Raw genomic sequence first — 27615 nt, 5'->3', positions numbered from 1 at the left:
GCTAAATTAATTTGTCGCTCTGAAATAATCCTGCCAATCAGGGGCTTCATGTTGCCGTTCTGGACGTGGAACCTTGGGAACCTGAAGGCTCTTTATTTTGAGTTTGCCAACATCTGTTTTGTGAACAGCGTCACCGTTAGAGGAGTGATCAGCTGCGCCCTTCTGGTATCCAAACCACAACTCTCTGAGATTTTCACGACTGAAAAAATTTCCGGTCCGTTTTTGTCTTTTCTTAACAAGAAGGGACACGGGAACCATTACTTTCCACACCGTGCTGCGTCTGACACGTAATTAAAAGTGTTAAAAACTGCAGGTGAAATGAGGAACCTTGCAGACTGAAACTAGGCGGAAGCTGGCTCGTACTTATGAAAATGACTTTTTACCGCCCGTGCATAATAATGATAATTGAGTTGAGAGGAAGGAGCATTGTATTTTATCAAAAAGTGATCTCCCATATTAATTATGATATTTTTTTTCCTTCTCCCCATTTGCCCTGCTCACAGAAAAAGGTCAATATTTAAATAAGTTATATCAGCGTTCTTGTAGCAAACATCGTAGCAAATGGATTTCACACTCGCAGGCTGAGTAAACAGAGCAGCAAAAAGAGTTTTGATTGAAAAAAAGCCCCAGCAGATGTTGCACTGCTTTCCCTCGCAAAAATCAATTTTATTTTTTACATATATATTTTTTTCTATGAATACTAACTTTTTTAATATAAAGTTTGAATGAGAGATAAGTGTGACAACAAATAATTAGAGAACGCCTTTAAATGGTCAATTCAGTTTGTGCTGCTGAATTTCCATTGATATAATTTGAGTGTTTATAACAGCAGCTTTTTTTTGTTGTTATTAATTCAGCTCTGCCCATCATAATAAAGCAGCGCAGGTCAGACTGAGCGTTTTTCAACCTTATCGCATCCAAAAGTGACACTGCATTACGAGCCTTCATGAACATGAGGACTTTGAACACATTAATCATTTTGCACAGTTTTAAACCCACTTGTTAAAATCCCTGCTGAAGACAATCGTAGATGACAGCTAAAGTCATCAGCCATTACATGCTCATGTTACTTCAACAGGCTTCCATTTGGTTAATAGGATTTTGATTAAAGTATCATAAATACCTCATTAACATGCTATTTTAGGTCCCACTCACCTACACAGGGTTTCCCCTAGTGTTTTATAAGCCTGGCGGGCCACCAGGCTTTACTTGTGCCCCCACCAGGCTTAGCATTGCTTATTTATTTAAGTCTTTTTAAAATGTTTGCATTTTTTTAAACACTTTATAGTTGGTGTTCAGGTATTAACACATGATTATCAAGTGATATTTTCAAATTTCCTGTCAACTTTAAACATTTTTTAACTCAAAACACAAAGGGCCGCTGGATAAATGACTGGCCCAGAGCCCGGCCACCAAGCTTAGCAGGTTTTCTGGGGGAAACCTTGCATACTTTAAAAAAAAATAAAATAAATCTAGCCCAAATACCTCTTACCTTCTGGATTTCCTAGTAAATTCCCTCTGGAACTAAATTCATTCATATATCACTTATATAATCATGAGCTAATGAGTTGAGGAAAACATCTCAGCTCAACTTTGTAAAATGTTGTTTTTGTTTGGCTTTTTTTCTTTCAGGGGGTTTAGTTTTAAAACATGTGTCAAAATTCAAGGTCCATGGGCCAAATCCGGCCCGCCATAGCTTTTCATATGGCCCTCCAGATTCTACACTAAACACTAAATGTGCTCAAATATTATCAGTCAAATTAATGGAGTTTTTTTTTATCTGCTTACTGCCAAATTATATCAATCAGTCCCAGTTTATTGAGGAATATAGTGGAAATTAAGGCAAAACCAACCAATCCCTGCTTTTTTTGCATTATTGCATAATTCGGAGTCAAAAATGGTCAAAAACTTTACTTGTACTAAACAGCTGCCTCGGCCTTAATTGATGTCAGATTATAGTCCATGATCTACGCAGTGAGTAATAAAACGTCGCATTTACCGTCATGAATAAGCGCAAATAACGCAAATATTTCCAAATTAGTGCCACAAACGCTTTGATTTTTATTGCAAAAAAATCACAAAAAGAATCACGAAATCCTAGAGGGACTGAAAATATGTTCAATAATATTATTTAATGTTTAACAGTTTGGTGAACAGGTTTTATCAATACATTCTGGCCCTTTAAAAGCATTCACGATCCTGATTTGACCCAAAACAAAAATGAGTTTGACACCCCTGTTTTAGAAGAACGATGTGTGGACCTTTTAGGAGAGGAGGCCCTAAGCTGCCTCAGCTAAGCCCTGTAAAGCACCAGCTGGCAGCCGATGGCCCCGTGTCACTCCACTCTCACAGATTACATTCTCCCTCCGGCCTCCACCTCTCCTGTCTGTGCTCTACTCGTTACCCTTCTCCCTAGATAAGACCCCCAGAGCGGAAGAAGTCGCAGTGACTTCGTGTCTTGAGAACTTCCAAAGTAATTACCAACAGCGTAGTTAAGAATTTGCCAACTCGTGGTTTACGATGGATCGCAAAGTTCGTTTTCACACGGGTATTATAAGGGTTTTAAAGTGACACAGGAGCACCAACACAATGTGAAAGGAATAAGATGCATGGTTTTTGGAAAGTTTTCATCCAGATCCGTTTTCTGTTGATGAAACTCAGAAGTTACCAACTAGTGTTGAGTTCTGAAACAACGTCAGAATATTTAATTATCTGCTGCGGTTACTGTTGAATCCATCGTGTTCTCTGATTGGAAGAAACCTCAAATATTTTGTCTACATGTAAAATGCTGGTAAAAAGCTAAAGTGGAAAGGTTTACTACTTAGCAGGAAAATGACTCTAAAGCAATTGCCAGAGCTACACTGGGATGTTTACGTCAAAGTATGTCTAAGGATTGCCCAGTCAAAGTTCAGATTCTGATTTGATTGTGAATTTTAGTCTTAAATACAAATCTTTAGATGTTATCCATCCAGTTTGGATAGAGCTGAGCTCTTTTGCAAAGACTGGACAAGAAAAATCAGTTTCTAGGAAATTCTAAGATAATAGACATAAAAAGACCTAAAAACTGTAATTGCAGCTAAAGATGGCTCTTTTCTGATTTTTCTGTTGAAACCATTTATTGTTTTCCTTCCATTTCATACTCATCCGCTACTTTGCATTGGCCTATCATGTGAAATACCAGTAAAATAAGTTGAAGTTTGTAGTTGTGGTGTGATAAAATCTAAAATAAATTGTTCAACAGGAAAAAAAATACTTCAGCTGGTTCATGTTGTTTTGAATCCCTGCTTCCTAAGATATCTCCAAGAGATATATGTGCTGCAGAAAATGTTAGAAATTTGATATTTTATCGGTGTAACCCATTACAACGATGTTTCCGTTTGTGGACATTCCTGTGTGTGTCACCCGTAAAGCTCCACAAGCTGCTCATTTTGTTAAGTGGGGACTTTCAGGCGTTCACTAGGCAAATATGTTCCAAGATGAAGTCATTATGTAAAATTTAAAACAACTTGCATTGCCAGTGAAGCATGGCAGACTGAGAAAAGGGTGAGCTCTTATTGCTGTGGATTCCTTGGGGATTTCAGCCCATGCATGTTGCAAAAACGTCTCCAGGCATCCAAACGTGAGCTCGACCTGCACCACAAGAGTTTATCTATTGTCTGGACAACCTCTGGTCTCCCAGCAACCAGCCTATATGCTTGACACACCGCAGAAGAGACAGTCTACAGATTTTGATGTCATTTTCTCTTATAATTCAGTGTGATGAGGCAGTTGGTCAAACACTTAAAAATAAAAGAAAGTGCCAGGAAAATTGTATCATTTTTCTCCCGTGCGTTCAGCGCCGGACCGAACAGACACCACTTTCCAAACGAAAAACAGGAGCCATTCCATCAACTTTTAAAAGCCGGCCCGAACCTTTGAGAGAAACACTGATTCTCACGAGAGCCAGTAAGTACACTTCACTATGTGGTGTTTGCTTTCGTGTTACTTTGATGTTTTGACACATTTCCCCTAAACCGATGTGTTAAAAACACAAGATAGCCCAGAAACCCCGGCGCCCTCCGAGACGGCAGCGAGGTCTGCACAAGTCTTCAGTCTTGTTTGGATTATGTTACAGCTGAGGTCAGATATTTACATACACGCCGTAAAAAAAAGAGACACATTTACCTATTACCATACCAGATGAAATTCTTTTGGCTTTAGGTCAGTTAGTTTTACTAAAGCAATTTTTATTTGCTAAATGCCGGAATAACGAGAGACAGAATTTTTTTTTACTTTCTTCAAAGTCAGATGTTTACGCATGGTGCTAAATAGCTTTTAAAAAATAAAGAAAAAAAGATTGTTTTTTTTTTCAATCTCTACTACAAATCTCTCACAATTATGGCATTTCATAGAAAAACAATTGAGTGATTCCGACTGTCTTAAACAAGAAAAGCTTAATCAGATCTACTGTCAGACAGTAAAAACAAAATAAAAATTATACCTTTTTTTTTTTTACACCACTTGTGTATTTATCTGGTTTTAAATTTATCAAGTTCAAACAATAGTTCAATTATTAAAAAAAATCAACTTTCTGTGTTTTTTTTAATTTTTTTTTTAGAAATAACTCAAAAACTACTTTATGTTTTATCTAAATGTTTGGCGGCTGACCCCGTTCACTGCGGGACGCCGTTAATCTTCCTGTCCGTCTTCTCCAAATCAGGGAAGTTTGCGCTCTTTGCTGGGGGCAACAGGCTGACTATTGATAAATGCCTAATAAAACCCGTCTAAGACACCAAATTATCTTCCTTTGAAGACTAAAACTGATTCAGCACCTCAAACGCAAAGTGAGAGGAGGCTGCCGGCTCCAACTCACAGCTCCATGTGTGCACAGCATGTGATTTTCTTTTCTTCTTTTTTTTCCCCCTCCCTTTTTCTTTCTTTGGGGGAGGAAAAAAAAGAAAAAGAAAACAGCTAAAAACATCTACCTCGGAAGCCGTGAAGGCACAAGGGTTTCTGGTGAGACTCAAAGGACTTCCTGTTACTGATGAATCAGATAGACTGCTAAAAACCGAAGCACCACTTTAAAGCTCCTTGTGGATTCCAGTGGCACAGTGCGCAGTAGTGCTCCAAAAATGTTTAGCCGCTTTGTCCCTCAACGTGTAATTTCCAATACTCTGCGGCGGTCGAAGTAAAAATAACTTCAATTTTCCACATCCATTAGTTTAGACTAAACAACGGCGCTAGTCGAACGACACAAATGCATTTCCTTTGAACCCCTCTTTATTTCTCCATTGTACCAAACCTTGTAATTCTGCTGAAATCGCCAAGTGAATGAACATGATTGCAACAGACAACAAAAAAACAGAAGTTGACTAAATATAACGCACGACAAACGAAAAGCAGCGCTTTAAAGATTTAAGCGGGTTCGCGTGCGCGTTCAGAAAGAAACGTTCAAAGACGGTGAAGCGGGGTCGTTATTCATCCGAAACATGGTAACGCGTTGTGAGAATTCATTGTTTTTCATTAAACGCGCATCGACACGGCAAACAAGAGCAGCGGAAAGGCGCAGCGTCTGGTTGAGCCTCTCTGCATTTGTCAGGGAAATCATGAAATAAATATGCGATGTGAGGGATGGCGTGTCGTGATCGATGAACAAATAATCTCTGCGTTTCTAACGGCGGAGGATAACTCGCAGTTTAAAAAAAAATTGCAACAAAGACAATTCAACCGTGTGGGAAGACAAATTAAAAAAAAAAAATTATCTTTAAAAGCAAAAGAAATAAAAAGTGAACCATTTATGGTCATCAAGGTTTGGATGACGCATTTAAACTTGTTTTTTTATTTCAAAGAACAGAACAACTGTACCAAAAAGATATATTTTAATGAATTTCAAAAGCAGAAATTTGTTGTGCAGGCTTGAATTGGATGAGGATTTTCCCTTAATCCACACAAGATAAAATAGTCGTAGGCTTATTTAAAGGGATGCAGAAATCCCTTTAAATATTCGGCTTAGAGAAACGAGACACGATTTGCAGCAACGCTTTCTTTCTCACTTGATAACTGAACATTGTTCTTAGCAGAAGATGGTAGAGTTTATTGGTCGCTTGCTTTTTAACGACTTTACTTTTAAGGTAAGGTCATTTTATTTATACAGCACATTTTTAAGCAACAAGGCAATTCAAAGTGCTTAGGCAAACTCTGTATTTTCACGCTTCAGAAGCTCAAAAGTAGCTTGTTTTATCCAGTCAAAACCAGTTTAATGTGTGTTCAAGTTTAAACTGTTTAGCTGTTCAGGTGAATTTGAAGAATTTCACAACGTCATCGAAGGGCAAATTTCTTTATCCGCATCTCAAAGTCTGCGTTGATTTAAAACTTGAATAGTTACGCTGGAGTTCCCCCAGGTTCCAGTTTAGAGAACTGGTTTAACTGGACGCTCCAACATCACCACAGTCCGAAACAACTGGTTTCAGAGTACCCACAGCAGGCTAAGTTGAAGTTTCCCGAACGGCCCCCGAACTCAACCCTTTGAAAATGCGTGTACTGTGTGTGGAAAAAGTGTTGGTTTTGTTTGCCCACAGGCTGGGGCCCCTGGGCAGAAAACCACACAATTTAAATAAATTCCTCCCATTTATTTATTTATTTATTTGTTTATTTATTTATTCCAAAAGAAAATGCTCAAATATCAAGCCAGAATCTTGCCAGAAGCTCGTTGATGGCTCGGAAAGTGTGTTGCCACGTTCATATATTGTGCGCGTTCACACACCAGAGAGTAAATGTTACCTCGAACTGCTACTGTTACAGCTTTTAAGATGGCATTTGAGCCGGACAGATTGCACTGTGGGAATATTTGGAGGAAACGTTTATAGAGCATTTATAGAACTGTTTCTGTCTTGTACTCTCGCATATCTGCGGCTGCTTCGCGCGCGTGTCTTCCAAATAGGATCTTTTAGCATCTGATGGTCATAAAACCTGTTGTGGCGAGTCGATGGACGGCTCGGAATCGGAGTCCACAGATTTTTTATTGTAAAAATGTTGACTGTAAAGCCTTCTGTTCAATTTTCTGTCCGCGATGTCGGGGAAAGACATGGCGTCAGTTTTAAACATAACGGTGACTGAGCTGCAGATTTATGTACAAGTTGTGCTGGCGGTCGAACAAAGACGATTCGTTTTTTTTTGTTTGTTTGTTTGTTTGTTTGTTTGTTTTTTCTCACTTTGCAAAATGTGCCGTTTGGAGTTTGTCTTTGTAAAGACCTACGCTTGAACTGGGAAGACGGCAGTAATCTCCCAGGTAGGCCACATTTGAAAGCACTGAATTATTGCTGACATTTTGGCAGCAAATACATTTAAGGGCTAAGAGTGTGTCTGGCTTCGCCATGTAAGTTTAATGTTTTATTCACTGTCAATATAGCTGAACAGAGTGGGTCTTCTGGGATGAGGGGTTTGCCTTGCTCACAGTCATACCACAGACAAATGGTACAAGCTGTCACCTTAAGCACGGAAAGCTAACGTCCTAATTTATAATGTCTCTCTCGCTCTTTTTTTCTTTTTTTTAAGCCTTCAACAAGCTTCCGGCGTAACTCTGGCTTGAAATTTAAACACTCTTCTCGGCAGAATTGGAAGAGTTAATTTAAATGCGTTGGTTATCTGGCACAGGTACAGCTTTTTCTTTTTTCTTTTTTTTTAGTATAGTCTGAACATTTTCTGGAGCATTTTGGTGATGATGACCATTCAAGAACCTTCATGTCAGCCTGTCCAAAGTCAGTCTTCCAGTGTTCGGAGGCATTGTTTGTTGGAAATCAAATTAGTCCAAGTTTTAAGCATTTTTTTATATATATATTTCAGGTATCGATTTTCGAACATTGGCTTCCTCTTTGTTTGTCAATAAATTTTATTTTCAAACCCACTTTACTGTGGAGGACGACTTCAGTGTTATGATGGACTCCAGTCTTCATCATTGTTCCCGAAAGTCGGGACAAATTTTCCGTCGTCGGTGTTGACGGAGTGTGCTGTAGGACTGGCATTTGAACGCAGTTGGGTTTTTTAACATTTATATCTCAAAGCTTGAAATGTAAGGTATAAAACAGACTTGATATGAACTAATGTATGTCCTGACCTCAATCTATAGTCCAAAATGTTTGGACTATACGCTTAAAAACTTTTTTAATTGAACTCTGCTACGTAAAACAGTTATATTATTATATTAAATCATAACGCCAGAAGATCATACAAAACGTGTGTGGTTTATCTGCCTCTTACTGAGAAATATTTACCCAAATCATTTGAGGTATGTATACATTTGAGTCTGTATGTAAAATTTACATAACTCTTATTTTATTTTATTTTATTTTAAAGCGTCTTCTTTCCTACATCACCATTCAATCCTTCCTGAAAAAGAGTGGTTCAAATAAAGCACGAAACGTACAAACTTAAAACGCCACTCGTGCCGAGATGTGTGTGGATGTAAATTCCTGGCTGGAAACCTGCACGGTTGTTCGTCCAGGCGCATTAGCTTCAGCGGCAGTCACATACTCCAAACTCCGCCAAACGCACTTGCATCCCATTTGGCCGAGGCCGTAATTAGTCCGCTGTTCGTTTTCTTTTTGAGATGTACTGAGAAGCGAGAGAGAGAGAGAGAAGCAGCGGGTGGGAAAGAGTCGCGGGGAGGGAGAGTTATGGAGAAAGAGAATGATAAATGATGGACCGCGTGAGCTCTCGCCAGACCCTCAGGTTACCAGTGTGAGGCTGTTACAGCTGGCTAGCTCATTCCGCCGAGATCTCATAATAAACATCACATGGGTAGTTTGGGCTGGCGGCTGCGGATTAAGCCAGAGCTGTTAGCTCTTTAAAGACTGCTCAATGCTGCAGCCGGCCAAAAGTCTATTTATAGGGTGGCTGGAAGTGTATCAAAGCAGGTAGGTTGGGGAAAGCACCGGACAGGGACAGTTTTAAGCTGATTTATGTCCTTCAATCAGCGTAATAACAATAAACTGTCAACTAACATTCTGCTTTTATTTGTAATTTATGATACGGTGCTCCTAATAAACCTGTGTTTATTTCTCCCCTGTCCCCCCCCTCCGCTCCTTCCTCCTTTCTGCCACTCGCTGTCTGCTAGCAGAGCTGCCCAGCAGTCCAGGTGGCCAGTTTACGTTTCGTCCGCTTCCCCCTCCGCCGCCGCCGCCCCACGCCTGCACTTGCGCCCGCCCGGCTCCTTACACTCAAGTCAGCCTGCAGAGGAAGACCATGCCGACGCGGTGTCAGACCGGCCAGGGCGGCCAGGGGGCAGACAACAGCTCGGCAACAGACCAGGCGCAGCTTCACAACAGCTGGGTGCTCAACAGCAACATCCCCCTAGAGACCAGGTAACAGAACGCAGCAAATACAGCTTTTGTGTCGCAGAGGAGAAGAGCCGCAGATTCTCGCTTGATTAAAGGTGTTCCTTTAATCCGACCAAAGAGGCTTCTTGTATTGAAGGAAAGTCAATCAGCAGCAGGACCATAAAATTTTATAGTTTTTTTTTTTTCAAAAAGGTGGAGAGTAGGACGATGACTAATGGACTAATGGATTTGATACAATGTCTGATTGTATGCTGGTGGGAAGTGGGCATTGACCATTTTGCTATTTCTGTTCTCTCTTCCAGAATATTGAAGTAGACCTTTTGAAATACAAGCGTTTGCTTCAGGAAACTAAAGTTTTTGAAATATTCCAAAAGAGGTCATGTTGATTTGAGTGAATCGGATCAGATCCAGCCCAGCAGATCAGAGGACATGAAGCACATATTAAAGGGGCGGCGACATGTAAAATAAGCTTTTCTGAGCTTTACGTCAAGTCAAGTCAAGTCAAAGTTTATTTATTCATTTAGCACTTTTACAACAGCCTGAGCCGACCAAAGAGCTTCACAAAAAACATCACAGGTGGATAAAAAATAGAAAATAAAATTAAGTTTAATTAAAAAAAAAAAAAACAAGATAAATAAACAATGCAGCCACTCCTGTTTTCTGAAAAGCCAAACGTTGCTTTTCCTCAGCCTGTGAGAAGGGGAACAAATTAAAAACAACTTTTCTATGTGTCGTGATTTAGAAAACAAACATGCAGTGATTTCGCTCCCAAGTCGGCTGTATGGGTATAAACAGCTTTTTATAAGGATTCTGAGCTTCACTTACTTAATTAAACATACTTGTATTGTTACAAACCCCAGCAGATTCATTGACAAAAATAAATAAATATAGATAATATTAAATATATAAATGATTTATCTCCATTACCTGGGATTTTTGCTTGGCTCAGTAAGGTCCAAGCGATAATTGGGAGAGTTAAAACCCCTCTTCCTCGCCTGTAACTTGCAGCACAACTTTCGGCAGATCGAGCCCCTCAGTAATTCGAGGTATTTTTACTGGGCTTTTTAGCGCGCCATCAAAGTCGTAACAAATCTCCAGTTTTCCAGAGGATTTCAGTTGTTTCTCCCACCGCCGCGGCTGATAGATTATTCATGACACCTGCATTTGGTTTTAAATATTCCGAAAGTGGAGTTTCTGAGACGCGCTGAAGGAATGCCGTCCCATCAAACGGAATTGAGGCCGCATGAGAAATAATTTATCCCCCCAAAAAATTATTTTCAAGATCCTTCTTCCTCTTCCTCTTCTTCTTCTTGGAGGCTGCTTTGGAGAAGGGGAGGCAGCAAAGGTGCAAGAGAATATGTTTGCATGTTTAATGAGGGGCTCGGGCGGCACAGCTGAGTTCTGGTGTTATGAGTAAGGGCCGAGATTGGCAGGCTGCCACGCCACGAGAAGAAGTTTTAATAAGTTATGCATTAGGGCCATAATTAGATCACACCTCATTTAAAGGAAAGGAAGAATAAAATTAGATTCTGTGACAATTTAAATTAATCATTGTCCAGACGCGAATATCAAAGAGAGAAGCTTGTCATGGCTGTAGTGTAATTACAGTACTTTTGTGTGCGCTTCTGTGCGTGTGTGTGTGTGTGTGCGTGCGTGTGTGTATGCGTGTGTGTGTGTTTGCTCTTAATGAAAATACGACTTAAACCAAATTCATTATTTATTTTTCCTCTGCGGTTCAGATTGTTCAGCCAATATTTGCAGGCCAGAAAAGAACTTCCTCCTCAACGAGAGACGCGATTACGAACCATCATTCCTGCATCGCCTCTATATATTGGATGACGTTTTTTTTTTTTTTTTCAGCGATACATTTTTTGCATTTGGGACTTTATAGTCAAATAAGTTTCATTTGAAAGTGTGCTATTAGTTCTAAGCCATAAAATGTAATCACATTCATAGTCAATAGAATAGTGTCCTTCTATAACATAATTCAGACATTATTGGGTCTTTCCTATCAGGCTTTTGACAAAGTCTTCGCTGCTTAACTGTTTCTGGCTGGATTTAATATTCACTCTCTCCCCTCTCTGCCTCTCTCTCTCTCTCTCTCTCTCTCTCTCTCTCTCTGTCTCTTTTTCTCTGCCCATCGTCACGTTCTTAGATACTCTGATAATCTAATGATTTCATATTTCCACTGCAGCCCTCACAGTCCTATCAGCTCAATCTGAGCCACAAGATTAACGATTTGTCAAGTATTTACAAACCTGACACAGAGGCTCACACTAACAGAATTATAAGTGATGCTGTGACCTTAATAAGGATGAGGGTGGTGTAGGAAAAAAAAAAAAAACAAGGATAAAGTCTTATGTTGTCAAGTGCGCTTCCATTATCCTTGATTCGTGTTTGATGAATCCATATTGAAATGTATTGACGTTGCGTCGGCTGAGATTAAGAATGTTTGAAGTGCGCATGGATTTCCGTTTTTGGCTGAACATTCGTTATGTTTCTGCAGAGGCTGTCCTGTCGTCGTGGACGGATGCAGTTATGGATATTCAATATATCTGGCTGGGCCTCACACTGTGTGTGTTAGGAGGCATAACAAATCTAGGGACTGTTATGAATGGACTTGAGCTCTTCCTTTTGTCAGTCCAGACAAGACGTCGCTGTCTTCTCACTGCGGCGTTGAGGACATTTTTTAAATGTGACTTTTTGACATATCTTTAAACCGTTTGAACAGGACATGTGAAGCAGGTCTTCATATGACTTTTTACGCAAAGTAAGATGAAGAATTTTAGATGCCTGTCAATGTTTTTTTTTTCTCTTTTTTTTTGAAAATAAATTGTCTTATTGTATAATTCTTAATTATACAATGTAATGTATAACTACATTATACATTACATTATAATTCTAATTAATTACATTAATGTAATTCTTGGAATTTGCCACTCCATGTCTACATTTTAGAACTAACTCTTCTTCAAAACGTTTTGGGTTTAAAGAATTGCACCTTCGTCTTGGTCCTGGGTCATATAACGTCACAAACACATTTTTTTATGAACGCCCTGGCGATGAGTCGGACCCAGACTGATCAAGTTCTGCCAGATCTCCTTGAAATTTTCCACCGGTTTGTTTATCCCTGCAGTCCTTCAATGCCTCTGTGTCAAGAATTTCTCCATAAGCAGCACCAAGGACAGAAGAGGGCTCGACAGTATGATTTTGGAGCAAACTGAGGAATCCGATTTATTTCGGAGGAACAGAGATGGTGAATGTTAATGAACCAATGGTGGCTAACTTGGCCTTGATTGTTCCTTTCCTTTCCTCTCCCAACGTTTTCCAGTAAAGGGACGTCGTTATGCGTTTCCCAGGCACATATTGACATTTTATAGCACAATCAGGTAACTGTGTTAACTTCATTTGTTAAAAAAAAATTATATATATAAAATATGACTTAACGGAAATTTTACCATGTAGATTTATGCCTTTAGATTGGGCCTATGTCATTTTAAAAACTTCTTTCTAAGACTCTACTTTTAGGAAGTCATCACATCGCTGCTCTCTTGACCCTTCAGCAACGTTTTTTCTTTACCAGCATTTCATTGGGATGTTGCTCAGATAATGAGTCCAGCAGATGAACAGTTCCAACAGGTGTTTGCTAATTGCAGTTAGCTAGTCTGAAGGAGCTGAGTGGGGAGGAAACTTAGAAAGTGGAGCTCAGATGAGGAGCTGCATCTCACAGGCGGAGCTGGGTTGACCCAGGCATTTTGAACCATGTTTTCAACATGGTTTTGAGTTACCATGGCAACCTCCTGTGGTCGCCATGGGAGATTGAAGGATTTCTCAAACAAGCATGAAAGAATCAAGAAAACATTCCAGGTTTGGTTTTGATGAGGTGATGTCAAGCTCAAAAAAGTTGATTTGACATAACACCGCCCCTCTAAAGTAAGGAAACAAATTTAAAGCCTAAATTTTACATAAAACCTTTGTGTGGAATCAATACATAGACAAGTGCAATTCCTAATAGGTAAACTGGTTATAAATAATTTTTATAATTTTTCAGTTTGAGTGTCAACAACATGATTCTTGAATCAGTATTCTTTATTATAACGTTTCTATTCTGTAAAATAAGCATGATTGTGGTTGGAAGAAAACTCCAAAGCAGATACAGACTGCGCCAAGAAGTATGCTTTAATAAAATAATTAAGACGCTTACAATAAAACAACTCAGGGAGAAACCAAAACAGAAAGGACACATTGGAGAACAATAATAAAAACGAAATCAAGGAGCTTAAATACTGAGGCCAGGTGTGGGGAAGTGACAGTGGAGCCAGACGCACTAATCAGAAGGAAATCAGGAGAAAGAAAACAACTGTGAAAGGAGGCGAGGAGCGAGGCAGTGAATAAACACTGGAGAAGAACCGGGACTCAAGGAAACTATAGATAAAAAAATAAATAAATAACACCAAAGAGAACAAAACTCAAAAGCACAAAAAGCAGAACACGAGAATAAACGAGGAAACTCAACTCAGAGAAACAAACTCATAGGAATAATAATGAAACTAAACATGGCAAGAACAGCTAAGCAACGATTAGAAACACAAATGTAAATCAAAAGCACACAAACACAAAATCTGAAAAAGAACCCTGCACAGCCCAGGATCATGACAACAAGACGACTCTCTGACTAAGCAGATGTCAGTGTTTCCTGAAGCCGATCAAAATTCCAGGTATATAAATAAATCAAGCAGCTCGATCAATCATTACAGCAGCTGTGCACAGCCGAATCAGAATCCAGACACTTTGTATTCAGCGAACAAAGACCTCCACCCACGCAAACACAAACAAGGACCATTTACACTTATCCAGGTTGAGACAGCCGCCGGGCCCGCGCAGGCCGACCTCCTGGAGAGCAGGAGCTCTCATTTTCTTCTCGTCTCTGGGGAAATCTGCCCTCTGATAAGAACTCAGAGCTCTTCCTGGGCATCGCCCCTAGATATTGTCTGGTGAAGATCAAAGACGGGGATCCAGCAAGAAGCGTGAAGCCGTTTTAAAAAGCACTACACAAAAAGAAGAAGAGGGGTTCTGCATGCGTCTTTTTACTCTCCTGCTTTATTAATCCACTTTCTGCTGCGCGTTAAAACAGACACAATAGTCCCAGGCTGCTGCAGTGGCCTCAAAAAAAATATCTAGCATTCAGCATGTTTCTGTTTTTTTTTTTAATTTTAGTTCATGTCTTTCCACATGTGTGTTTGCAAGCGTGTGTTTGTTTCCCCGGGTTTATCTCTGGCCTTTCAGAGATGAACTAGCGTTGACCCTAAGGTGCGCAGAGGCTGCCTGTGCAGCCTCCTGTGTCCCACATCAGACTCGCAGCCTTCAGCGGGCGCTGAACGGCTGGATGGAGAAAGGACAGGAGGCAGACAGTGAGGGATGGACGTTATCTGTTTTAGCCACAGGGCCACACTAAAGACTCACTGAAAGGCAGCACACACAGAAACCGGAACAGACTCGGCACGACGGGAGGTACTTTTCTTTTTCTTATTTTTTTTTCCTTTCGGTTTTTCACAATTCCAAACTTTACCTCCTTTCACGTCCTCTGGTGGACTCATAAAGTTTGCATAACCACTGGACTTTCTTCGACTTTAAGCCCTATTGTAAGTTTTTTGTGGGTCCAGGAGGGGTTATGTAATAGAACTACACAGAGTTGCTTAATCACATAAAATTTGTGCAAGCAACGCTGCGTTGATCTAATTGTGACGTCTCTCTCCCAGCTAGCTTTGCACGTCTAGAGACTAAAATCCTTCTTTCCAAAGTAGCTCAAGCTCTGTTAGTTTTGGAGGGAGGGACTCTGCGCACATAGCATAAGCTTCGAGTCTTTCCAAAGATCACCAGTTGGATGTGAGTTTTGGGTCCGTTGTAACATGTGAATGTGCTTCGATCTGAACTATCCCGTTGTAGCTCGTTTCAGTCTCATTTTAAGATTGAATTTGGTTTTAAATATTTCTCTGATAGGTTTTCCTACCTGTGTTTAGCTTCATTCATTGTCCCATAGATAATATTTCCACAGCATTCTGCTGCAACCACCATGTTTTCACCGTTTCGCCAACATTTCAATCTCAACTGATCACAGTAACTTCTTCCATGTCTTCTTTGTCTTTTTTATGATTTGTTAAAAACCGCGTCTGACTTATCGCCTTTCAACGATGGCTTCCTTTCTTTCGATTCTTTCATAAATCCTAAATTTGCGCAGCGCGGCACCAGTAGGTGTCCAGTCAGCAGTTTCTCCTGCCGGAGCTGATAATGCCACAGCCGTATTTTACTTTGTTCAAGCAGAGCTGCATCTCCTCAGAAGTTACAGTAGGCCTCTTGGCTGCTTTTTCTGTTTTAAGTGTTTCCCTTAAATGGACAGCAATGTCTTGTAAAGTTTGTACTTGTGTCATACTGTCCCAACACTCGGATGATGGATTAGGTAGCGCTCCGTGAGACGCTCCAAGCTCGAGGTGTTGTTTTATAACCTAACCCTGTTTTGAAATCCTTCCCAACTTCCTGCCGTGTTCCTTGGTCTTCATGACGCTTTTTGTTCTCCAACAAACCTCTGAGGATTTCACAGAGCAGCTACGGTTCCTATAGGAAGCACTCACTCCCGTGGATGTTTTATCACTTTTTTGCTTTTACAAGAAAACAATAATAAAATCTTTAATGTCAAAGTGAAAACGGATTTCTGCAAAAGAAACTCATAAATAAAAATGTGATTGCGCAAACGTTTACTCCCTTTAAAGAGACTGAGTTAAGTGAACAGAGGTCCAGCCAGTTGGTGCAAGTAGTCTCACATTGAGTGGAATGGAGATCACCGTAATGCAGTGAGTTCGTCTCAAAGGATTATAGTACAAACTATAATCCCTGTATCCCTGTACAGTATTCCTGGCTTCCAAGATGAAGGAACAATCCAAGCAGAACAGAGAAAATGTTATTGAAAAGTTTAAGTCAGGGGATGGATACAAAAAAATTCTCTACGCCGCTGAGTGTTCCTGCAGCTCAGCTAAAACCATCAGCAAGAAACGGACAGAATATGAAGTATGTGTGAATCCTGATGAGATCAGGACGTCCTCACAACCCGAGCGACCGTGATAAAAGGAGACGGGTGAGAGAGGACACCAGGTTGCCATGGCTACGCTGGGAGAGACACTCTGCAGACAAACAACCGTTCCTCTGGTTCTTTACCAATCAAGGTTTTACGGGCGAGTGGCAATGAGAAAGACGTTGAAGAAAGAGTTTGTCAAAAGGCACGTGGAAGAAAACGGTCTTTGGTCTGATGAAACCAAAACGTGAGATTTTTGGCCATCAGACAAGATGCTGCAGCATGGCGGTTGTTGCATTGTGCTGTTGGGATGCTTCTGGTCAGCAGAGTCCGGAAGGCTTGTAAAGGTCGGAGGTAAAATCCTGGAGAACAGATGTTTCCACCTGCAACAGATGGTCAAAGGACATTTATGTTTCAGCAAGACCCGAAGCATCCAGCTAACGCTACAAAGAAACGGCTTGAGGACAACGAGATGGATGTTCTGGAGTGGCCCAGTCAAAGCCCAGGCCTCAATCTCATAGAGAATTGAACTGGAAGCACTGTTTACAGCCAACCTGACAGAGCTTGAACGGTTTTGCAAAGAAGAATGGAAACCTGCATCATCCAGTTGTGCGGACCTGATGGAGACCTGTGCAGTGTTGACTGACCTGAAGGGTGTGAATATTTATGCAGCCACTTACTTTACAGTAAATACTTTTACTTCATCGTCGTTATTTTGTAGAAATAAGTTTTCACTTTGAGAATAAAAGAGGGGGTTTGTTTGGTCTTGGCTTTTTTGACAAAAAAAATAAGTTTTTCATGACTGATTTTGTAAAAGCAAGAAAAAAAAAGCAAAATAAAAAACAAAACAGTAAAAGGTGCAAAGAGGTGAATTTGTTTTACTGACTTTACCCTACACCCCGGTGTACTCTATTTACTAATTAGGTGATTTCTGGACATCATTTGTTGTACTGAATTTTACATGAGGATAGACTAAATTAAACCAAACACTTCCAAACATCCATCCAGCCATTATCTTTTCTTCAGCAGGAGCAACAGCTTAAACAAAGAGGCTTCCCTCTCCCCAGATAAACATACGTTTTGTGTTAAATTTAAGTAAAATAAAGGCAGTTTACAGTTATAAAGTAGCATTTGAAAAGAAACGCTGTGCAAAATATGTAGATTTTTTGGTATTGTTCTGAGACGTATTCTAACATGGACCATCACAGCTCCACACCAGAACCCCGCAGAGCTTTTTAATAAGACGAGTCTTCAAGGCCGAATGCGACCAAATGAGTCGATGAGGTGTACGCAGTTTGGTTATTACGAGGACACGGTGTCCGGCGATGCTGCCACCTCGGTGCCTGACCCCGCTTTAATGGCCTGTTCTCTGAGGGCCTTCAGAGACCGAGCAGCGCCGCGACCTCTCATCTCTTCACAGCACGCACAAAGTTACACTCTGGCACTCGACGCGCGCGGTGGCCCCCCGCTCGAAAGCAGCATTAACCCCCCGGAGAGCTCACCGTAACCCGGGGCTATCATGTTGTCTGTGAAATTCAAGGAGCTCAGAAATATTGTTTTCATTTGTTATAATGATTGGGAACCATAAAAGCACGGCCATAAAAAAAAGAAAATATTCCAACAGTTTAGCCCCAACGTAACCATTCCAGTTGTGGCCACAATAAGCTGGCGCTTCTATTAATTCTCTGCCTAGATCCACTTTTCCAAATTGGAAAATGCCCCCCACCACCACCCATTCTTGTGCTCTCTCATCCGCCACCGCCGAGCCTCTGCCCTCCATTATCTAAACACAATATAGATGAAATGGTACCCAGATTAATTGCCCTTCAGCTCAGTCCCCTATCTTCATCTACTGTCTCAGACATTTCGTAATGAAAATGAGCCCCATCGTCATCTAACAGCCTTATAACTTAAGTAGTTGCTTTGATGTGTCAAAGGGAATAGGTAAGTCATTGATCCGTGTGTGCCAGCGCTATTTCAATCTGTTTCATATTATTGCTGCTCTGCATTGCAGTGGTGGCTCATAAGGTTGCGCCAGAGAAGCCCCCTGGTTAAGTCTGGGGTTCCTCAAAGGATGAGGGACTTGGGCGGGATAAGAGCTGGAGGTTTAATATTTTATGACTGCTAAATTTATGGTGTGTCATCAGAAAAGTTGGATTTTCTTGGGGATTTGCCCGAGCAAACCTGCGAAGTGGTTTATGGTTCCTTGAAAAAAAAAAAAAAAGTATTCCTATATAAAATATTTTAGAAATGAATTAAATTGAATCTATTCACATTAACAAACATTAATGTATTTTGTTGGGATCCTATAACACAGACCAGAGGTTCTGAAGCTTTATGTTCGATGCTTCAAATCTGATTTCTGGATGAGGATGGAGGTCCTGGAGCGACTACATCTGAGCAAATCCTGGTGATTAAATTTGCTCACAATCTTTAAGCAAATCTAATGGCACTTTATGTATAGAAACAACTGCTTTGGCTTACAGTTTCTGACAGTAGGATGCAGTCTGCTCATTTTTACAGCTTTCCATAAAAGTAGATTTGTGAAAAGCACAGCTGATATTAGACTTGCTGATAGGACCTCCCACCTGAACTGTGAAAATCTGCTACACTTATGTTGAAGACCAGTTCTTAGTAGACTTGCAGTGGTCCCAAACCACTACATTTTAACTGAAGGTAAATCAAGTTATTGTGTTACCTTGATTTGTTACAAAAGTAAATCAAGTGAAATATAACTTAAAAGAAATTTGACTTTGCAATCTGGCACTCTGAAGTTGGCCTCTGTCTCTTTAAGAAGCTCCTACTCTAAGTTATATCTCTGTTTGCTGAATATGTTTGCCTACTTGTGAAGTCTATGCATACATAAAAAAACGTGTAATTTTCAATGTTGTGATAGTTTCTGTTGGTGCATCACATAAAATAACACTAAAGTTTGTGTTTGCAATGTGATAAAAATGTAAAACAAAATAAATAAATAAAAAAAAGGTTGCTGCTGGGTATTAACACTGTTGTAAATTCCCTCGTCCCAGAATGCATTGGGGAGAATGTTGTAAATTGCAAAAGGAATCCCACTGCTTCTTCCTTGCGCTGCTTCCCATTGATTGTAACCACCTTTATAAATTTTTGATGACCTTTTCCTCACCTTTTAAAAATCACAGTTAGATTAAAAGCACACGAGTGTTGCACAACATGTGGGATATTAACAGTTCCCCCCAAATTACCAACTTCTACACATTTAGGAAAAGCTGATTTGACAGGTTAATGTTCAGCAGGGCCGGACCGCTGTCCGTTAGCAAACTGAGACAGACGGTTTTCTGTTTGATGCGTGAACCTAACATTGTCTGGATAAGAATAAAAAAGAAGATAGGCGCAGAGGGGTCTCGACTAAAATCTCCCACCTTCAGGGCCCTTTAAATGAGTTTCATCCAGGCGTAGCTCAGAGTGAGACTTAATTCCACCGAGTCCAGATTTACATAAATAGAATCCGAATAAGACACACGATACCTGAGGAAAAAAAAGCTTGTGTCTTGCTAGAGTAATTGGTGAAGCATTGAACCGCTGTCCTAGATAGACCTGCACAGCGACTGTGACTGTTCCCAACTTCCGACTGTAATCTACTTTAGGAAGATGCAGACGGCGGTCCCATGTGGCGTGTAGTTTGTGGAACACAAGATGCAAAAACAGCTCCTACCATAGATGAGGACTGTAATTAATTGACAGCTTGCTGAACACCTCCCTCAAAGAGGAGTCATCCAATCGCAGTGGTGGAGCCGTTACCACGACGACCCAGGGCTGATTCTGGAATGCTCCGAAGGCAAACATGGCGCCCGAGGTGCTGCAGCAGCTGCGTGGAGCGTTTACGGAGTTCGGGTGATTCTCGGCTTTTCCTCCACTTTACCAAGGTGAAAACAGACGCAGAAATGTAATAAAAAGGGAGAAATAAATGGAGTAGAGTTACTTTTTATCAGCTGCATGTAAGCTCTAAAATTCAGCATGTCTACCTCCAAGGCCGGCAGGCGCATTATAAGCCCACCGGGGGATGCAGCTTCTGGCATGGCCGACGTCAATATTTTATTTCCCAGTTTTGATGAAAGATTTCTGGATCTGCATCTGCAAGTTGATGAAATCTGCCTTACCCTGAACAGCTTCCCATCAGTTTCAGCTCGTTCCTTCTGATAAATACACTCACATTCACGTCCAACAGGCCCAATGTTTAGTACTTGGTGGTTTACACGACTTTACACTTGTGAACGCTGGTTAGCCTCGAGTTTCGCTATTAAAAAGCCTTGACTCATAGTAATTAATTGCATATTTAAACCCTGAACTGGGTGCTGCCGTTTTTTTTGTGTAGCTAAATTATGAATTCTGTTTTACGAGATGATTCTGTTCAGTCACCAAACCCAGGACGGCAGAAGGTGCTACAGCTAGAGCGAGGTGTTTTGACTCAAACTCCCAGACTGTGAAGGTGTGAACTCTGGGATGATACTGTATTTACCAACCAGCTTCCATAAACTGCAGAACTGAATCATATAAAAGGCTTTTGATTATTTCTGTTTTAAACGCTAATACTTTTCCTCTGAAGGATACTCTGATTTGTTTTGTGTTTTTTGTTTTCTTAAACCTTTCATGCATAGCGGTCACTACAGTGGACAGCTGTCTAAAAGCCATTTTCTTGAGCTTCTTGTGGATTTTTATCATAAAAACACACACACAACACCACAGGACACAAAAAGGGGTCATAAAATACACTACCAACTACTGGCCATCAGCTGCAAATGCAAGAAATTATTTTTGTTAAATCCAATATGGCCGACAGACAAAACAGCATGCCGACCGACTCTGTCTCTCCTTCTACTGTAGATGACGCTTGCAGGTAAAAAAAAAAAAATATTGTGACATCAGATAATCCCTAAGGAACAATACTACTGATACATTTTTCAAATAACTTTGTATTTGGAGAAAATTATAATTGATCACCCAAAAAAAAAAACAAAAAAAAAACATTTGTTTTCCTTCCATTCTATATATGCCTTAAGAAATTTTTAAAAAATGTGGAAAAAAATCCTGACACGAAGAATCATAATTCATGCACAAAAGGGTTAAAAAGAGTCCTTAAACAGAAACATAGAGTTTGGACCGCAGTAAAGGAAATCCAAAAGAGGCGTTACCTGAAGACTTGGCACATAAAGGATGCATCTCTAGTTCTGTGTTTTGTTTTTTCTTTTGTTTTGTTTTGTTTTCTCTGTTCCTAAAATTAAGATGTGACCTTAATTTTGTCTTCCACTGCTGTCATTTTGTTAGCACATACACAAACAATCTTGATAATATTGCTTGATCAGCCTTGACCCAACAATTTGACTCCTTTCAGAGCAACACAACACACAAAGAACACGCATAAGTAAAGGATTAAGGGATGATTTGAAAGGGATTTGAATTCTTCCTGTACATGTAAAGTTTCAGACACTAAGTTTGGGAGAACCATTAGGTTTTGTTTTTTGCTGCCATCCTTTTTCTCCCCCGTGTTACACTGTAAAATGTTCCCATTTTCTCGGAAACTCCAAAAAGACCTCTGATCGTTTCAGAAATTCAAGAAATAACTTTGCCCCTTTACAGATGTCGCTGCTTTCTATAGAGTGAAGTCTTTCTCTCTGTGTTTTCCTCCCCTGCAGACATTTCCTGTTCAAGCAGGGCTCGGGGTCATCAGCCCTCCTGTCAGGCGCGGGGCAGGGATACCCTCTGACTTCTGGGACGGTGTACTCCCCGCCGCCCCGGCCGCTCCCTCGCAGCAGCGTGACCAGGCCGCTGTTTACCTTCAACAAGCCTCACCGCTGCTGCAACTGGAAGTGCACAGCCCTGTCTGCCTCCCTGCTGACCCTCACGCTGGCCCTGCTGCTCACATATGTCATTGGTGAGTCACTGCTGAACTGTTGTACCTTTTGGCTGATGAGGTTCGTTGGAGCCCTGCCGCTTAAAGTGGCACATTAAATCTTCAGGAAAGAATCACGTAAACGGGAAGGTTTTATTTTATTTATTTATTTATGTTTTTTGAATTCGGACTTCTTCTGGTGAAGAAATACAGGAACAACAAACAAAGAGAAATAAACAAAAACGGGGCGATCGATATGCGTTAGGAGCCAGGCGGCTGAAATTTGTCCACTGTTGCTTTCGAGCAGTATTGTATTCCAAACGTGACCCCTTGTAAAATACTTTAAATTGCAAATTAGCCGTCCCAGACCAAAGCACTGAAAACCAGTAATTATCCTGTGATGACTACACACAAACACGCACACGCCCACACACACAAACACACGCCCATACACACAAACACACGCACACACAAACACACGCACACACACGCACACACACACACACACACACACACAGGCAAAGGTTCATTTAGTGTTTGTCTTCACCCCCCCACACACACACACACACACACACACACACAGGCAAAGGTTCATTTAGTGTTTGTCTTCACCCCCCCCCACACACACACACACACACACACACACAGGCAAAGGTTCATTTAGTGTTTGTCTTCACCCCACATATACATCATCATTGCCCACAAACAACTTTCTCATTAAATTCATGCCATTCTCGTGTATTTTTAAAATCTTATTCAGTCCACGTTCGTCCTACTACTTCATGACTTTACACTTCTTTATTATTTAAATATTTTTCCTACAATTTACCTAATACTCAATCAAAAATGTCATTCGGTTTTGGTCTTATTACTTAAACCTGTCATTTTGTTCTGTTTCTATTAACCATAGCATGAAAAATACCATTAATACAGTATGTTGGGATATATATATATATATATTTATTTTTTTTTTACATCCCTTTATTTTGTTCTCTAATTGCCAAAACGAAAGAAACAAAAAACCAATTAAGTTTGGTTATTATATGCTTACTGGGAAATAATGTTGCTGCAGTATAGGTTATTTCAAAATAAAAGACCAGCATTTAGAGTTTGACTGAAGCGTCCAGTTGAAACAACTAAACCAAAAGGGTCACAATACAATAAGAAACTGGCTACTTAAATGTGTCCATAATTATTTACAACTATAAACCACTACATACATGTTTAAGTACAGAATTAAATTATGTCATTATGTTCTTTTATTACTATTTTAATGATAAAAAAAACACATTATGAATGTATTTTTTTTATTTAAAATTTTCATAATATTAAGTCTCACTTAATAATGCAAAACATTTATTACAGGCATATAGATGCAATCAGTCAAGGTCAGATTCAGTGTGAATTTACAGTTTGTGTTTTTTCTGGTTATTTTTACTTGAATAATGTTAAAAATTAAATGAAAGACTCATTCCTACTGCATTGCTTAATAAAAAATTGTCTATATTATAATTCAACCTCTTGGTCAAACTCAGTGTTGCACTTCCTGTTGCCTATTCAGGTGTTCAGGGATGTATTTTTATGAAAGGTCACGTTGCTCCGAAGTCTTTGAAATGACAGAATTATGCTCCAAAGGAAGGTTAGGTTCTACGAATCCATAGTAACGACAAGGTACAACCTGTTTTTTCTTCTTTTTTTAAATCTTTGGCTTTATGTGTTTAATTTCAGGATTCATATTCATCTCTTTGAAATGTTGTCACAGCATTGCTTTTGCTTTTTTTCATTCCTTCAGGTGTATTAGTATGAAATCATATATGCTAAACAAATTCTTCACATTCTATTTAATCAATATGTCCAATATTAAAGTGATATTGGAGAGCTGAGTGATTATTAACAACATGGCTGAGATATCTTGATCATTTGCTTAAAGGAGGAGATATTATATATTTTCCAGGCACATAGTGCCATTCTGCAGCAAAATCAATTAACTTTGCTACCTTCAGTTGTTATAAAAAAATGCTCCATATATAAAACGTAGCAAAACTTTCACTTTGCAATTTGGCGATGCAAAATTGGCCTGTGTCTCTTTAAGAAGCTCCTACTCTTTCCAACACATCCTTCAGCATGTCATCACTAATCCTGTCATGATTTTTACTTGACGATAAATCGTTCCAGAAGGTATCACGATAAACGATGATATCGTTGATTTGCGACAATCTTCAAGTAACGGCATAATAATGCAAGAACGCGTTCTCATAGATTGATAAACTTTAAATTCTACTGAACATTTAACACTGGAAGGGGAAGACATTTTAAGTATCCAAAGTAAATAAACAAAACAACAAATAAAATAAGTTTTGAAATCTCTGTAAACAAAATTGGGCTAGTTGAGGCCAAAGCACCAGACTTTTGTCATCCAGTTTTTGGTAAAAAGAGAGAGGCAAAATAAATAAAAAACTATAAATCATGTAAAAGAAAATGTGTGAGTTCATTTGAATTTATTATGGGATTTATTGTTTATTGTGACAGGCCTAGTCACCACAGCAGTACTCCTTCTTGATGTTGTTGCAAGCGTTCTTATGAGCAATAAACTGAGAAGTAGATTTTATCATAATCTAAGTAGATTTGTTCAAATTGAAGAGGTTTAAAAGTTGGCTAGTTGGTGTAACTTCTAATTTAAAACATCTTTTCTTTTCCTTCCTCTTTACAAAATTACTCTGCTGTGTTTTGGTCCATCACAGTTTATGGTTGAAAGGTGAAAAAACATATAAAAACACAAATTATACAAATACTTTTTTAAAATATTGTATATGATGCCATCATATCCCTAAACCTTAACTTGATTTCTTCTGTAAATAAAACATCTAAAGCATCCTGAGTCACACCCTGTGCCGTGTTCTGTACCAGTCGATCCTTTCCCGTTACGTCGGTCTTCCTTAACCTTGATCGGGCCCCTCTGCCTCGGCTGTTTGGCCCCCCTCCGCGGCCCCATCCGCAGGTATCCCAACCTCTTCACCTTGCCAGTTCATTTCCCTCCTGTGGTGGCGCTCAAGGTCAGACCTGGAGCGGGCAGGGGTTTGCATTAATCACACACACACACACACGCACGTAACAGACAGACATCACACACACCCCGGCGAATCCATGCAGATTAATCCCCAGGCTGAGCCATGCTATTCCATTAATGTCCCAGCCCCGGTAATTAGTGCATTAGCGAGAAGTGTGAGCGATGACTTGGAGATGACACCACCTTTTAATTGGTGTCATGCTCTGCTCCTGCTTGCTGGTGATTGATCTTCTTATTGACGTCACCGCGGCGATCGCGCCGAGACGTATGGGACGCGAGCGTCGATGACACGTTCGCCTGCAAATCAACGAAATTCAAGTTGTGAAATGCGAAATTCAAGTTGGTCACAGACTTAATGTCTTTGTCGGGGGGAGGGGGGTTGGGGGGGGCACACAGGCCGCCACAGGATTAGGTTCATTACATAATGATTCTGCAACTTTAATGAAATAACTAGGAGCCGGTGACAGCGAGGGGAGAAAGAGAATTTACCCCGGTGTGGTTTTGCCATCATCAAATAACCGTTCAGATTTCTCCTGGATTTATTGATTTCAAGTCAGTCCCTCATTAAATCAAATTTAAGCGGAGGATTTATTCGCATTATCATAATGCAATTCAAAAGAAAAAAATCATTCATTCTGCTTGGAGAGCATGATCATTTTTTTCCGAATATATTCGCCGCATATCAGGCTGACCTCATGCACCGAGGTGGGTAGTTGTTGCATGCTAAATATATTAGAGCTATTAAAAAAAAATATGTTCAATTTATTTTCAATTCATTGTGTTTTACATTGAAAACAAGTAAGCAGTTTTCAGGGATCTATGACAGCATAAAAAAATCATTAAATACATAAATAATAGCTTCTTCTTCTGCAGAGTCCTCTTGTCTGCCATGTTGCAACAGGAGTAGCATGCTAATTTACATCATGTCAATACTCCACTTATTGATAGTCATTCCCTTAAGCTTTTGGCTTTTTTTTGCCTAAAATTGTTATATCTCTGACAGATTTAGTTATTATCTATCAAAAAAATCTGTTTCCGAGACGACTTGCGACTGCGATCTGTCAAAAAATCGACCGAGCTATACTAACGTAGTAGCAGCTTCCAAAAAAAAAAAAGAAAAATCTCTATTTCATCTGTTTTTGTTTAGATTTTGACAAAATGTTTCAGAATAATCAGACTAACAATATTTAATGGCAACTTCTAGCCAGTTTTTACAACACTTTGGACAATTCATGTTTTGCAATCAGTTTAAAGTCTTCGAGTTTGGAAAGCTTCGTTGTCATCTTTAGCCGCCTCCATGTTTCCTGCAGATATGATTATTGGAGCAAAAATCCTCACTCTATCTTTTTCTGTATCCCTAATTAGTGTTCACTTATTTCACTTTAGCCCTTTCTTGTCAAGAAAACCTGTTCTGTTATTATCGACAAGGATTTTCAGGCAGTGTTAAGATGGATGCTCACCTAAAAGTCAATATAAAGGCTGTATTGTGATGTAATCTTGATCAAACATTCAGGACTTTAAGGTTTACTGGCACTAAAATATGTAGTGGCAAATTAACTTTCACCTTTTGCTTAATGTAAGTCAGAAAAGTGAAAAGATGTTTTGCCTTAAACAACAATAACAGAATTGACGTAAGTTTTGTTTGTGTGAAAGAGGTAGATACAGTGACTTCCTGTCAGTTTCGCACTCCAAAGTCTGCTAACTGAATCTGGGCACTCCAGACATTTAATACAAATATGAAATATTCCCTTACAGTTTGTGCCAAGCTGGAATCAAACATCTCGGCGTTGGCCGCACTCTTCCCCCTTGGTAAAAATCACGTTAGCGCAGCTGTTACATTTGGCAGATCTCTTCCCCCGGTTTTCTTTGTGACGTCGGGCCAAAGCTGTCTTGCGCTTGCAACAATCGCCGCCTGCTTCCTGCGTGCAACGGAGCTCGCCACTGATCTTACATGCCCCTCAACAACACACCGAGTGATCGCCGGAGTCGGCGTCGGGCCCTTCCGCAGCCCGTTCCGAACACGTTGGCGCGGCGGCAGCTCTTCGACTCGCTCCTCCTCGGATTTATTTGCAGCCTTTTAGTGCCGTCTCCGTTAAGTTATGTGGGTTCTTTATTAATTTGGGGGTAAAAGTAACTGGGCAAATAACGAGGCAACAATATTATGGCTCATATTAAAGTTTCTAATTAACACAACAATAGGACGACGCGTGATTGCTGAGATAACGCCGGGCCTAAGTGATTGCAGCGCGTGCCCCCCGTAGTGATTAGCGAAGGCAGTCCTCTTTTCTTCTTCTTCCTTTGC

At 40.1% G+C, this 27615-nt stretch overlaps 1 protein-coding gene across 1 annotated transcript in view; it reads left to right on the top strand.

Annotated features, from left to right (window-relative positions):
• Positions 1–27615, top strand: part of tenm1 (teneurin transmembrane protein 1) — a 281619-nt gene that overhangs the window by 87393 nt on the left and 166611 nt on the right. The window contains exons 4-5 of the mRNA XM_007554794.2: positions 9095–9338; positions 22050–22288. Coding sequence (XP_007554856.1) covers positions 9095–9338; positions 22050–22288 — 483 coding nt within the window. The remainder of the gene's footprint in view (positions 1–9094; positions 9339–22049; positions 22289–27615) is intronic.

The sequence above is a fragment of the Poecilia formosa genome, unplaced genomic scaffold, assembly GCF_000485575.1.
Source record: "Poecilia formosa unplaced genomic scaffold, Poecilia_formosa-5.1.2 Scaffold66, whole genome shotgun sequence".
Classification (NCBI taxonomy): Eukaryota; Metazoa; Chordata; class Actinopteri; order Cyprinodontiformes; family Poeciliidae; genus Poecilia; species Poecilia formosa.
The sequence above is the reverse complement of the archived record's forward strand: the minus strand, read 5'-3'. Positions and strand labels throughout refer to the sequence as shown.